At 39.3% G+C, this 15,446-nt stretch overlaps 2 protein-coding genes across 3 annotated transcripts; both read right to left on the bottom strand.

The window, feature by feature from the left end:
- Positions 1–1,018: 1,018 nt before the first annotated feature.
- On the bottom strand, positions 1,019–3,073 carry LOC18033796 (protein DMR6-LIKE OXYGENASE 2). The gene is made up of 3 exons (XM_006423035.2): positions 2,273–3,073; positions 1,656–1,983; positions 1,019–1,477 (listed from the first exon to the last, which is right to left on the bottom strand). The coding sequence occupies exons 1-3, from the start codon at positions 2,716–2,718 to the stop codon at positions 1,217–1,219; spliced, it is 1,035 nt and encodes a 344-aa protein (XP_006423098.1). The 5' UTR covers positions 2,719–3,073; the 3' UTR covers positions 1,019–1,216.
- Positions 3,074–3,394: 321 nt separating this feature from the next.
- On the bottom strand, positions 3,395–15,446 carry LOC18033690. 2 transcript variants are annotated; one of them, XM_006423034.2, is made up of 9 exons: positions 15,114–15,446; positions 6,931–7,131; positions 6,536–6,633; positions 6,075–6,144; positions 5,802–6,005; positions 5,463–5,719; positions 4,913–5,003; positions 4,601–4,817; positions 3,395–3,844 (listed from the first exon to the last, which is right to left on the bottom strand). In XM_006423034.2, the coding sequence occupies exons 1-9, from the start codon at positions 15,291–15,293 to the stop codon at positions 3,633–3,635; spliced, it is 1,530 nt and encodes a 509-aa protein (XP_006423097.2). In that variant the 5' UTR covers positions 15,294–15,446; the 3' UTR covers positions 3,395–3,632. The 2 variants fall into 2 exon arrangements, with proteins under 2 accessions (XP_006423097.2, XP_024034683.1); XM_024178915.1 differs by having other exon boundaries at positions 6,931–7,125.

Genomic DNA, 15,446 nt, shown 5'->3' with positions numbered 1-15,446 from the left:
CGATTTTGATTCCGATTCCTGCTCTATTTTTGTAAAGAAAACGTTATTAATAATTTTGATTCTGAATTTCAATTTTCCAATCTGATAAGTAAACGCACCAGACTATTGAAACTTGGCAGATGGCATGATTCTAACCTCTCTTATTTAGAAATGTAACCCAACCTTTACCTACGCGGATCCGGATCCGTGTAGGTGATTTCGGATTTTGGCAGAATGTTAACTTTGAAAAAGTTCCACCTTGTTGTGATTGATGCAAGCACCTTGGTCACAATGCTGAGACATGCTATATGACCAACCCGGGACTTCGTCCCCAAAAGTCGAACAAGGAGCAACAGAGAGCAATACCCCGAAAACAGCTAATGGAGGGATTTCAATTACTAGGGGATCTCCTGCGGTGACCCGATCCGATGATATGAGCGCCCTCACTGCTAATGTTACTATTTCCGGATCACCTGCCTGAGTTGAGTTTGAGGATTCAGGCGCTCATAGAGTTTTTGCTGGCACAAACTTTCTAAAATCCACCATGGCAAATATCTCGCAAATAACTTTTGGGATCAATTCCTACAGTACCGACGTTCATGTCTCTGATGAGGACCATAGTATTGATAGGGACCGAGATAATCAGCAAGCCATGGGCTATATCCCGATGGCTAATTAACACTTTTCATCTACACTGGAGGAGCCTGATCTCGAGCCCAATTTTAGTGTTTGGCTCACAACAAAATAAAGACTTTGCTCGTCACTCGCCGCAAGCATCGCAAAGGGCGATTACATTAGCTCTTGTTTATCTCCTTTTTAATTAGGCTGTGTCTTATTATATTTTACTCTTATTTTAGATGTATTTGTTTGTTTAGCTTGGAGGTTTTGGTCCACGTTCCCCTCCATATGTACCTTAACTTTTACTGTTTTATAGAAGGTCCATGCCTAACCCCCCACTTTACTGGTGGTTTAAATTAAAAAAAAAAAAAAAAACCTCTCTTGTTTTGAAAATAAAAGCTCTCAACAAGTCATGCAGATTCAGAAACAAATGCGGACATTCACATACAATGATTCTGTTCCAATACAACATTAAGTAACCACCAAGTTCGAAAGCTAAGCTTGTGAGCAACAAGTTGTAACATAAGCCTTATTCTTTAATCAGCAGGCATGCATGATATAACAAACTCCTAAAAAAGTTATAATTGCTAAAATAATCAACAAATTTGCTCTGCCATGATCAGTCCACCACCCTGAAATGCCTAATCTGTATGTTTTCGACATTTTGTTTCTTGTAATCACTTCGATTTCTAGCAACAACAAACTTTCCCCAGTTGAATTCCCTATACCTGGCAGGATTTTGCTCGTTTACAATCTCATCGAATGGCTTCAACATGGCGTGGTGGGCGGGGAAGAAGAAGAATGGAATCGAAAACCTCTCCTTCTCAGTGTTGACCACCACTCTGTGCTCTGGACTCTCATATTTATCATTGCTCCAAACCTGAAAAAACATACTAAATAACCAATTCACAAAAGTAGCCTGAATGTTTAGGTGTCAATCACTAAAACCATTACCTTTCATTTTACATTACATGGTCGCATCCTAACTATTATACGTGCTGCTAATTCGCTTTCCCACTAATGATAAACAAACCACTTGAATTAGATAAGTCAAGTACCTGAGTGGCATCACCAATGTTAATAATATAGGCATCTGGGATTGGTTTAACAGGAATCCACTCTCCATCTGATTTCCTCCTTATTTGAAGTCCACCAACGTCATCTTGAGCAAGTACCGTTAAGGCACCTCCATCTTTGTGTGGACCGACGCCCAGAGCTAGCTCAGGATAAGGGCAAGGAGGATAGTAGTTGAATCGCAGAAAGGTTGTTTGTTCTTTAAAATAGCCTTGCAACCGATCAGCAGATAAGCCTAAGCTGAGGGAGATAAGTTCCAGTAACTTGTAAGCTAGCTTTTCCACCTCCCTAGCATAATCCTCACATAACTCCCTGGTGAACACGATTAATTAGATGGTACAAACAATCAGACAAATTAACATCTGGCTTAAGGCTAGCAGTTCGGCATGGCAAAAGACGCAAATAAGTACTGAAGGATGAAAGCTACTGCTTAGCCCAAAATTACAAAATTAGCATGGCACTCCCTTCATGCAACAACCAAATTACTCTATTATTTATATTAGTCTAAAAGTGAAGCCACAGGCTGAGTGGGACTCTTAATCTGTAGCCACAAAATTTTTTAAACTTACAGATCAGGTCAAACAAACTCAATTTCAATTACCTAAATCCAAGAGGGTACTCAGGCCATTGGTTAGTGAGCCTCCTCAGCTCCTTATCATCAGGCTCAGGAGAAGCTGGGAGAAAAGTTGGATCTTGCAACCAAAAATCAAACACTTCCTTCCAGTCCCTAACATTCTTGGTATGCTCCTGGTCATGATATCCCATAGGATGAACTTCATCTCTTTTCACTTTCTGCTTCTCCTCTATTGGTTGATCAAAGAATTCTTTTGCTGCCTTTTCAATCCTGGCCTTTAATTCTGATGGCGCCCCATGATTGATGACTTGAAAAAATCCCCACTTTTGACATGCATGGCCAACTTCCAAGACAAGTTGTTTGGGGTCGGTAGAGAGATCAATAACTGGGATTTCATCATCTATTTCCATGTTGTTTTGAACCTTTGGTCTGAATTCAGGGGGTTGAATGAAGGCTGGATCAACATCTCCCATGATTGAAACCAGCAGATTATATTTCTGTTTGTGATTGTGTGTGTGGGAGAACTTCCCTTTCTTCAAGAAACAAAACAAAGGTAGTTTAATAATCTTAGTGTAGTGTTAAAGTATGTACAATGAACATGGACATTTTTCAGTATGAAAAAAGGGAAAAAAAAAATTGTTGGTTGGTGGGGTAATGGGGTTGGTTTGGAAACTTCTGTAACGTGTGTAAATTTTTTATTGCTGGTTAGAGGTGGTAGTTATGATATTTTCCATCAGTCATGCTCATCTCTTACTGATTATTGACAAATCTGCCAGAGAAAGGTAAGAAACTTCTCCAAGTTTTAGGAAGAAGAGGGACAAAAAAAGACAGGCCATTCCACCTGCACAAGAGCACCTTGAAAACAGAATTACATGTCTTCAATTAGATGACATTTCGTTCTTTTTATTTATTTATTTATTATTATTATTAATTTATTACTTTAAGCGTAGAGGGGAGTAGTGAACAAAGTCTAAATTAATATTTTAATCTCTATTTTTTATAAAATTCAACCTCGAACTACCAGTAAAAAAAAAATTATACTTGAACCCCATAAGTACACTTCATCTTACCATCCAAGTGAAGCACAGTGAAAATAGAGAGCGCAATGCCCATCCATCCTCTAAATTTTGTCAAAAGTACGTATTGGACTGTTAATTTTCTTTATTGAATGTCAATGAAGCATTAATGTTCAACCAGTGGGACTAGCATTCCCTATAAAAGAAATTCAGGGACCTAATGAAGAAAAATCTTTCTGCTAACTTCAATTTCATTTGCATACCATAAATCTTTTAACAAGGGACAGATCCACCACTAAATTCTACTATATACAAATGACATCGAAATGTGAGACGGTATTATATAACAATGAGTAGAGTGACTCCAGTTATCAAGCAGAAGGCATGGAAGTTGAAAGGACCAAGTAAGTCAAGTACTGCAGCCCATCCTGGATATTTCCCACAGCAGTCGTCTGATCAGATCGGAGATGTTCAGAGAAGGCCTTGACTTTTTCTTGAACCAATGTTTGTGGTGAAGCATCAAGGGAAGTGGCAGTGACAGCCTTCATAGCTGCTTGGTAAGCTTCAGCTACATCAGCTACGCCTAAACAAAACATTAGGATAAAAAAATGTCAATACTACATGCAGTGGTCAGCAAACAAAACATTAAGAACAAAGATAACCATGAATGGTGATTAACTGATTAACACAAGCTTTCAAATTTCACTGGGAATACTATGACCCACAAATGAATACAACAAAACAAAGCTAACAGAAAGCATATTCTTGTAGCTCTAAGCCATGCATTACTATATGATAGCAAATGCAAACTACACCAACATATAGCATATCCAAAAGATTTGAGAAAGGCATTCTTTAGTCATCAATAAAATATCTACCATTTGATAGAAGCATCTTTTAGACATCAGGAAATTAAATGCTAAAATCTTTTGTACCAAGAAAGCAGCAAAAGGAATATGCCTTTACAGTGAGTCTCAAAACAAATTTGAGCATGACCATGCAAGGTGGCTACCGAAGTTTTTTTTTTTCTTTAAAAAAAGAAAGAAAAGAAAAGAAACTAACAGCAGCAGAAAAGAAGACAGCTTACTATTTTGGCTATCAGAATGACAGAACCAAGTAATTAAGGACTGGATATTTATGAACCTCTAGGAAAAATTTGAGAGGCTTTTCAATTCACATCTTATCATGACAGACAATAATAAAAGAATCTCTGTCATTTCAACAATGACAAGATATTGGCGTTGCAAAAACTGTTTCGCTCTAATTAATTACAAGGAACGTAATCAGCATGATGTCAATATGATCGTACGCACAGATATTTGAGAACCAAAAGACCAACCTGTGATAAAACTGCTGGAAACTGCTTCCACAAATCCTGTCATCGATTGTGCCTTTGTTCTGATTATCTTGGCCTTTTCAACAGAATCCACAGGCCAGTCAATATTCAAAATGTCAGTATCAGCATCTTCATCCTGAACCTTGTTAGTACTGGATATAATGGATTTACCAAGCATAAGCAACTGAGAAATAGCAAAACAGCACATTTCCGAGATTCTCTGCACAAACATACATAGACAAATTGCATTCAATAATTGTTTGCATAAAAAATAATTGTGAAAATAATTGCACTAAATTTAAATTATTTTTATACGTGAACCCCCTCCGAGTGAAGAGACTCTAGTCTGCCAGCAGTCCGTTGAATTATATCATTAACAGTTTGACCAGCTAAGGCATTTGTGAACCTGCAAAAAATAAGGAAAGAATTAATTACAACAGATTGAAAAGGGGTCTGAAGTAAAGAAAAACAGTCATATTCCTACTGCTGAGTACAGTTTGTCTCCCAATGTCCAAAAATCGTGAACTCTCAATAGCGTCAACCCAGTTGCTATACTCAGTGTGATTGAATGAAAGAATGCAGAAGCCTACCATCCAACTAAACTATTTAAACACTTGCCAGGATAAAAATCTGCTTTTGTGTGTATAATTATAACCATTTCAATAAATGAAAGATTGACTGTCAGGTTATGGAATGACAGTGAATTGCATAAACCTCAAAATTTGACAATGGGAGCTAGATCTGATTCCAAAAGAAAGATCGCATAAAGCCATAGAATCAACACATCCATGCAAGGGAGCACAAAAGTCAATAACACTGGATTACATGAAGCTTCCAAACAACTAATTTGAAATAAGCATATTACCCTGCAGCCATATCAGCAGCCTTACTGACACTTGTATCATGTAAATTCTTCATCTCATCGCCACTTCCCTCAGTTCCGGTCTCTACTTTCTTTCCTTTGTCTGACTCTCTCCCACTCCCTTCCACATCAGTACTCAAGCTAAAAATTTGCTGGACCTGTTTAAGCTTTCCATCATATACAGACTTCTGCTCTGATGACAATTTTGCTTTTCTTCTATTAAATAACAGTGCATAATGGTTGGACAAAGCCTCCAGTTCCTGAAAATATTACACAGTTCAATAATATTGAAAGTTTTGTACTTCAACCATCAACTTTCAACTTCAAAGATAAGAAAGTGACCTCCAGTTGTTCTGGACCCCCATATATGTAGAAGCATCGATCAAATGTCACTTCCTCATGTAACTGATCCTCATAACCTTCTTGTTCACCATCTTTAGGATTCTTTTCAACTTCAATGCCAGTCTCACTGATCAGTAGATCCATAGTCTCTTTGCCAACGAATTCAAGAACTTGCATTCCCTTAGCAGTAAAAGCTTTTCCAGTCTGTAACATAGAGGTGAGAAATTAGCATGGGGCAGCATTAATATACAAGAAGTAAAGGATTAAGCAAACCTCAATAAAAGATGGTGCAACAGAATCAGCTGCCACCGGTAAACCACCTTGTTGAATAGAATTCTCAAGCCTACAGGAGAAAAAAGAAATTCAATTCATTAGCAAATGAGTCAAAACCAACCTGCAAATCTTGATTTAATTTCTCACATGCAGTGGACTTGCAAAATACAAGATACAAACAGTCAATAAAGGAAATTGCATTACCATAGATAAAACAATATGAGTCATAATTTAATGCAAACTCAAACACACAAATGGCACAAATAGCCCAAACAGGCAAAAACAACAGCAAGGTCAAATCAGCGTGTCACTCAAAATGCAATTTGCTCATTTTATTTTATGAAATAGACAACATGACCAGAAAAATTTTGTTCGCTTGCACAAATAACTATTTTAATTCTCCATCTGAGTTAGTAATAGAATGTGCACCGAATAATGCATTCAACTGCAACTGAACATACTTCTGAACAAAATTGGCACTGCCCTTCCATGCACTTCCTAAAGCCTGCCAAGCTCCCGAAGCAAGATTCTCCACAGAATTATCAATAACCTTCAAACGCTGCAATAGTTGAGAAGAAAGAACAGTTCAAACCAGTGCAAGAAACTAATGTATCAGCAGTGGAAGACAAATACATGTGAGAAGAAAGTTCACATCCAGCAGAAAAGCGACTAAATTAGACTACACATAGAAGATAATTAACAGAATAAAAACCTATGTTAAATAAAGTATGATAACTTAAGATCAAAAACATAAAAAGCCAGTGACAGAAATGACGGAAAACAAAGGTTAGCATATCCAAGCGAGACAAAAGTACAGTTTTTAATATTAAAATACGAAAGTTCAACTTAAACTTGCCTGACCAAGGAAGGACTCCTCACTTGCTTTCTCCAATTTATCCAAAGCAGATTTTCGTCGCTTTTCATCCTCATCATCGCTTTCTTTTTCAGCTGCAGGTTTCTCTGTTTCTTCCTCTTCCTTCAAAGATTCTGATACTTCAGAAATTTGTATGTCCGCAATGCTCTTTGCCGCCTTCTCAGCAGCCACAGAAGCCTGCATCTACAACACATGGCTCAATAACATGCAAACTAACAAGGACATTGAACAGTAAACTATAGGTGTTAAAATCTAAGATACAGACAGCGGCCATTAGTAATCAACCTCAAAAATGTTACAAGTGCATCCTGATTACAAGTTTCAGAATCCCAGCCATGTTATTGTTTAAGAACTCGTATATTGTTTCAACTTAGTTCTTACACCAGGGATAGCTCGATTTTGTATATTTCTCACGCATCTAGAAAGATGTTTAATTTGATTTTTTATACAAGATAATTAAGAACTCTTCTTCTTTAAGTCCTATAGGTGATTAATTACAGTAAGATAGTTGAGAAGCAAAGAAAGCTCAAGGACCAGAAACTATCATGAAGGATGGTAAACCATAATCAGCATTCAGTAAGAAAGGCTTTTCACTCAATATAAGTACATACATTAATCAACGTTTCTTACAGCATAATTTAATTTACCTTACGTGACTGAAATTAAACTAATGACAAATAAATGACCATGAAAAGATAGGCTTCGAACCCTGCCAATCATAAATTTTGTGCAGTAATCCACAAATTGACCTTAATAATCATATCTGTCACAGTTTGCGCAAACTGGGGCCCTAAATTGAGATTTCAATTTTACATGTACAGTGATACAACCTTGCCCGAGATTAATGACAAGTCAGCATGGGAAACAGAGAAAGAAGCCCAGCTGGTTGAGGAGCACACAAAAGGTCTAGCTCGTATGCGCAGGGCACCAACATACCTCAAAGATTACATTACCTAAGGAATATTCGAGAAGGCACAAAGAGAGTGGAAAAGATGGCAGCTGTGATTTTGTTATTTTGTTGTGACTGTTTTTTCTTTGAATCATTCATTTGTTGGTTAGTTACACGTGTAATGTTAAGGGGTAAAAGATATATGTAGAGGGGAACACGTCATAGAAAGTAAGGAAATGGAAAATATTTCTTCTTCTCTCTCCGTCTTCTCCTGCAATCTCTGTTTCTCCAATTAATTTCAATTCTTTTTGCTTCTTTTTGCGGGAGTCAGCACTTACTCGAAAAGTGTAAATCTAGGATATAAACTCTGAGTTGCAGAGTTGTATCAATTGGTGCTTTCATTGTCTTCTTCTCCTTCTTCTTCTTCTTCAAAAAAAAAAAAAAAAATCCACCATGACCGAGACAGCAAAGACGATTGATTCTGGAGTTCTTTCCGCCATGAAGGAGCTCCTTGAGAAGCAAACACTCTCTGTGCATCAGACCTTACAACAATACATGTCCACTGTAGACTCCCGTTTTGAGGAATTACAATCTCAAATCCGTGGGTCTGTCGGCGTTTTGAGTGGCCCTTCACGACCATCGGAGCTGATGTCAGCGTTTACAGAGGGTTCTGCTGGGGGCATAGATTTTTCCCCGCTTTTACGTTCCATGAAAATGGACATTCCCAAGTTTGACGGCTCAGATCCGACCGGGTGGGATTTTCTCATCAACGAGTTTTTTGACCTCCATGGGACCCCAAATAATTTGCGTCTTCGCATTGCATCGTTTCACATGGAAGGGAGAGCTGCTGCTTGGTATCAATGGATGAAAGCTAACAATCTCTTAACCACATGGCGAAGTTTTTTGGTCAGTCTTAAGAGTCGCTTTGGAGCTTCCATGTATGAAGACCATCAAGGGAATCTTTCAAAGTTAACACAGACCACCACAGTTGCGGAATTTCAGTATGCTTTTGAAGACTTAATAAACAAAGTTACTGGTATATCTGAGCCTTTGTTAATTAGTTTCTTTATCACGGGTTTAAAACCCGATATCCGTCGTGAGTTGTTGTTTACTCGACCTACTTCGCTCATGGAAGCCTTTGCTCTTGCTAGAGCCTATGAGGCTAGATCTGATGAAGCTAAAACAACCAGTCGTTCTTGGTCAAAGTGGTCTCCTACTACACCGCAAGCTCCACAAAATTTTTCCCCTGTTTTATCAAACTCTTCCACTTTTAAAAATACCAATACTCTTGCTGCCCCTGTTATTACTACACCAAAACCACCATCTCAACCTCCATTATTACCAACCCCAAATTTACCAATCCGTCGACTTACTCCAGCTGAGTTACGGGATAAAAGAGAAAAAGGGTTATGTTATAATTGTGATCAGAAATGTAGTGCAAACCATCGCTGCCGCAGCAACTTCTTGTTGTTGATGGGTACTGATGATGAGGAGTGTGTCCTGGGGGAGGCTTATGATGAGTTTTACAAGTTATATCCCGAGCTTCACCTTGAGGACAAGGTAAATTTTCAAGGGATGGGGAATGATACAACCTTGCCCGAGATTAATGACAAGTCAGCATGGGAAACAGAGAAAGAAGCCCAGCTGGTTGAGGAGCACACAAAAGGTCTAGCTCGTATGCGCAGGGCACCAACATACCTCAAAGATTACATTACCTAAGGAATATTCGAGAAGGCACAAAGAGAGTGGAAAAGATGGCAGCTGTGATTTTGTTATTTTGTTGTGACTGTTTTTTCTTTGAATCATTCATTTGTTGGTTAGTTACACGTGTAATGTTAAGGGGTAAAAGATATATGTAGAGGGGAACACGTCATAGAAAGTAAGGAAATGGAAAATATTTCTTCTTCTCTCTCCGTCTTCTCCTGCAATCTCTGTTTCTCCAATTAATTTCAATTCTTTTTGCTTCTTTTTGCGGGAGTCAGCACTTACTCGAAAAGTGTAAATCTAGGATATAAACTCTGAGTTGCAGAGTTGTATCAATTGGTGCTTTCATTGTCTTCTTCTCCTTCTTCTTCTTCTTCAAAAAAAAAAAAAAAAATCCACCATGACCGAGACAGCAAAGACGATTCTTGGGATGGACATTATAAGGGATAGAGTTGCTGGAACTCTATTTGTCAGTCAAGAGAGGTACATTCTAAAGGTTCTTGACAGATTTGATATGCTGGATGCAAAGTCTATTCAGACACCACTAAGATCTCAGTTCAAACTTTCAAAAGAGCAAGCTCCTGTCACAAATCAAGAGGGTTCTGCTGGGGGCATAGATTTTTCCCCGCTTTTACGTTCCATGAAAATGGACATTCCCAAGTTTGACGGCTCAGATCCGACCGGGTGGGATTTTCTCATCAACGAGTTTTTTGACCTCCATGGGACCCCAAATAATTTGCGTCTTCGCATTGCATCGTTTCACATGGAAGGGAGAGCTGCTGCTTGGTATCAATGGATGAAAGCTAACAATCTCTTAACCACATGGCGAAGTTTTTTGGTCAGTCTTAAGAGTCGCTTTGGAGCTTCCATGTATGAAGACCATCAAGGGAATCTTTCAAAGTTAACACAGACCACCACAGTTGCGGAATTTCAGTATGCTTTTGAAGACTTAATAAACAAAGTTACTAGTATATCTGAGCCTTTGTTAATTAGTTTCTTTATCACGGGTTTAAAACCCGATATCCGTCGTGAGTTGTTGTTTACTCGACCTACTTCGCTCATGGAAGCCTTTGCTCTTGCTAGAGCCTATGAGGCTAGATCTGATGAAGCTAAAACAACCAGTCGTTCTTGGTCAAAGTGGTCTCCTACTACACCGCAAGCTCCACAAAATTTTTCCCCTGTTTTATCAAACTCTTCCACTTTTAAAAATACCAATACTCTTGCTGCCCCTGTTATTACTACACCAAAACCACCATCTCAACCTCCATTATTACCAACCCCAAATTTACCAATCCGTCGACTTACTCCAGCTGAGTTACGGGATAAAAGAGAAAAAGGGTTATGTTATAATTGTGATCAGAAATGTAGTGCAAACCATCGCTGCCGCAGCAACTTCTTGTTGTTGATGGGTACTGATGATGAGGAGTGTGTCCTGGGGGAGGCTTATGATGAGTTTTACAAGTTATATCCCGAGCTTCACCTTGAGGACAAGGTAAATTTTCAAGGGATGGGGAATGATACAACCTTGCCCGAGATTAATGACAAGTCAGCATGGGAAACAGAGAAAGAAGCCCAGCTGGTTGAGGAGCACACAAAAGGTCTAGCTCGTATGCGCAGGGCACCAACATACCTCAAAGATTACATTACCTAAGGAATATTCGAGAAGGCACAAAGAGAGTGGAAAAGATGGCAGCTGTGATTTTGTTATTTTGTTGTGACTGTTTTTTCTTTGAATCATTCATTTGTTGGTTAGTTACACGTGTAATGTTAAGGGGTAAAAGATATATGTAGAGGGGAACACGTCATAGAAAGTAAGGAAATGGAAAATATTTCTTCTTCTCTCTCCGTCTTCTCCTGCAATCTCTGTTTCTCCAATTAATTTCAATTCTTTTTGCTTCTTTTTGCGGGAGTCAGCACTTACTCGAAAAGTGTAAATCTAGGATATAAACTCTGAGTTGCAGAGTTGTATCAATTGGTGCTTTCATTGTCTTCTTCTCCTTCTTCTTCTTCTTCAAAAAAAAAAAAAAAAATCCACCATGACCGAGACAGCAAAGACGATTGATTCTGGAGTTCTTTCCGCCATGAAGGAGCTCCTTGAGAAGCAAACACTCTCTGTGCATCAGACCTTACAACAATACATGTCCACTGTAGACTCCCGTTTTGAGGAATTACAATCTCAAATCCGTGGGTCTGTCGGCGTTTTGAGTGGCCCTTCACGACCATCGGAGCTGATGTCAGCGTTTACAGAGGGTTCTGCTGGGGGCATAGATTTTTCCCCGCTTTTACGTTCCATGAAAATGGACATTCCCAAGTTTGACGGCTCAGATCCGACCGGGTGGGATTTTCTCATCAACGAGTTTTTTGACCTCCATGGGACCCCAAATAATTTGCGTCTTCGCATTGCATCGTTTCACATGGAAGGGAGAGCTGCTGCTTGGTATCAATGGATGAAAGCTAACAATCTCTTAACCACATGGCGAAGTTTTTTGGTCAGTCTTAAGAGTCGCTTTGGAGCTTCCATGTATGAAGACCATCAAGGGAATCTTTCAAAGTTAACACAGACCACCACAGTTGCGGAATTTCAGTATGCTTTTGAAGACTTAATAAACAAAGTTACTGGTATATCTGAGCCTTTGTTAATTAGTTTCTTTATCACGGGTTTAAAACCCGATATCCGTCGTGAGTTGTTGTTTACTCGACCTACTTCGCTCATGGAAGCCTTTGCTCTTGCTAGAGCTTATGAGGCTAGATCTGATGAAGCTAAAACAACCAGTCGTTCTTGGTCAAAGTGGTCTCCTACTACACCGCAAGCTCCACAAAATTTTTCCCATGTTTTATCGAACTCTTCCACTTTTAAAAATACCAATACTCTTGCTGCCCCTGTTATTACTACACCAAAACCACCATCTCAACCTCCATTATTACCAACCCCAAATTTACCAATCCGTCGACTTACTCCGGCTGAGTTACGGGATAAAAGAGAAAAAGGGTTATGTTATAATTGTGATCAGAAATATAGTGCAAACCATCGCTGCCGCAGCAACTTCTTGTTGTTGATGGGTACTGATGATGAGGAGTGTGTCCTGGGGGAGGCTTATGATGAGTTTTACAAGTTATATCCCGAGCTTCACCTTGAGGACAAGGTAAATTTTCAAGGGATGGGGAATGATACAACCTTGCCCGAGATTAATGACAAGTCAGCATGGGAAACAGAGAAAGAAGCCCAGCTGGTTGAGGAGCACACAAAAGGTCTAGCTCGTATGCGCAGGGCACCAACATACCTCAAAGATTACATTACCTAAGGAATATTCGAGAAGGCACAAAGAGAGTGGAAAAGATGGCAGCTGTGATTTTGTTATTTTGTTGTGACTGTTTTTTCTTTGAATCATTCATTTGTTGGTTAGTTACACGTGTAATGTTAAGGGGTAAAAGATATATGTAGAGGGGAACACGTCATAGAAAGTAAGGAAATGGAAAATATTTCTTCTTCTCTCTCCGTCTTCTCCTGCAATCTCTGTTTCTCCAATTAATTTCAATTCTTTTTGCTTCTTTTTGCGGGAGTCAGCACTTACTCGAAAAGTGTAAATCTAGGATATAAACTCTGAGTTGCAGAGTTGTATCAATTGGTGCTTTCATTGTCTTCTTCTCCTTCTTCTTCTTCTTCAAAAAAAAAAAAAAAAATCCACCATGACCGAGACAGCAAAGACGATTGATTCTGGAGTTCTTTCCGCCATGAAGGAGCTCCTTGAGAAGCAAACACTCTCTGTGCATCAGACCTTACAACAATACATGTCCACTGTAGACTCCCGTTTTGAGGAATTACAATCTCAAATCCGTGGGTCTGTCGGCGTTTTGAGTGGCCCTTCACGACCATCGGAGCTGATGTCAGCGTTTACAGAGGGTTCTGCTGGGGGCATAGATTTTTCCCCGCTTTTACGTTCCATGAAAATGGACATTCCCAAGTTTGACGGCTCAGATCCGACCGGGTGGGATTTTCTCATCAACGAGTTTTTTGACCTCCATGGGACCCCAAATAATTTGCGTCTTCGCATTGCATCGTTTCACATGGAAGGGAGAGCTGCTGCTTGGTATCAATGGATGAAAGCTAACAATCTCTTAACCACATGGCGAAGTTTTTTGGTCAGTCTTAAGAGTCGCTTTGGAGCTTCCATGTATGAAGACCATCAAGGGAATCTTTCAAAGTTAACACAGACCACCACAGTTGCGGAATTTCAGTATGCTTTTGAAGACTTAATAAACAAAGTTACTGGTATATCTGAGCCTTTGTTAATTAGTTTCTTTATCACGGGTTTAAAACCCGATATCCGTCGTGAGTTGTTGTTTACTCGACCTACTTCGCTCATGGAAGCCTTTGCTCTTGCTAGAGCCTATGAGGCTAGATCTGATGAAGCTAAAACAACCAGTCGTTCTTGGTCAAAGTGGTCTCCTACTACACCGCAAGCTCCACAAAATTTTTCCCCTGTTTTATCAAACTCTTCCACTTTTAAAAATACCAATACTCTTGCTGCCCCTGTTATTACTACACCAAAACCACCATCTCAACCTCCATTATTACCAACCCCAAATTTACCAATCCGTCGACTTACTCCAGCTGAGTTACGGGATAAAAGAGAAAAAGGGTTATGTTATAATTGTGATCAGAAATGTAGTGCAAACCATCGCTGCCGCAGCAACTTCTTGTTGTTGATGGGTACTGATGATGAGGAGTGTGTCCTGGGGGAGGCTTATGATGAGTTTTACAAGTTATATCCCGAGCTTCACCTTGAGGACAAGGTAAATTTTCAAGGGATGGGGAATGATACAACCTTGCCCGAGATTAATGACAAGTCAGCATGGGAAACAGAGAAAGAAGCCCAGCTGGTTGAGGAGCACACAAAAGGTCTAGCTCGTATGCGCAGGGCACCAACATACCTCAAAGATTACATTACCTAAGGAATATTCGAGAAGGCACAAAGAGAGTGGAAAAGATGGCAGCTGTGATTTTGTTATTTTGTTGTGACTGTTTTTTCTTTGAATCATTCATTTGTTGGTTAGTTACACGTGTAATGTTAAGGGGTAAAAGATATATGTAGAGGGGAACACGTCATAGAAAGTAAGGAAATGGAAAATATTTCTTCTTCTCTCTCCGTCTTCTCCTGCAATCTCTGTTTCTCCAATTAATTTCAATTCTTTTTGCTTCTTTTTGCGGGAGTCAGCACTTACTCGAAAAGTGTAAATCTAAGATATAAACTCTGAGTTGCAGAGTTGTATCATACAGCCTACATGTCCCATACACTTATGAGCCAACAATTCCACATTTCCACTAAAATGCCAAATTCTCATTCCTGAAAACTAAAATCTCAACTTTTCGTTTGTTAATCCACACATAACCCAACTCTCAACTAAAAATAAAAGAGCAACCCTTGGCTCCAATATCGGAAAGCTTATTAAAGCAATCATATCTAGCCTTAAGAACAAAAACCCATTTCACATACTCAAGAAAACGAAGTGGTTCCAAAGAAAAAGTACATATTTACACAAATAGAGAGAGAACTGAATGAATAAAGCTTACACTGCGAGAGATCTCTTGAGCAGCCTTTTGAAGATCTGAAAGAACTGAAAATGGAGAAAATCCCCATCCTCCCCATCCTCCAGTCGTCGCCTCCACTGTGTCTGCTTTCGTTTCTTGATTTCCAGACTCCTTTGCTTGTTCTGCCGATGGGTTATCGTTCTTGCTCTTCTCATCTTCCATTTCGTGGCCTTGAAAAATTGGTTAAGAAAACTGGGCAAAATGAGTGAGATCTGGAAGTGATAAATGTGAATGATAAGTTATTGATGAAGAGAGCTCTTTGGTTGCAACAACTGACTAAAAGTCGAGAATGGACTCAAAAACCAGACGATTCAA

Source organism: Citrus clementina, unplaced genomic scaffold (genome assembly GCF_000493195.1).
Source record: "Citrus clementina cultivar Clemenules unplaced genomic scaffold, Citrus_clementina_v1.0 scaffold_8, whole genome shotgun sequence".
In the NCBI taxonomy this organism is placed as follows: domain Eukaryota; kingdom Viridiplantae; phylum Streptophyta; class Magnoliopsida; order Sapindales; family Rutaceae; genus Citrus; species Citrus x clementina.
This window is presented reverse-complemented; position numbering and strand designations above follow the sequence as displayed.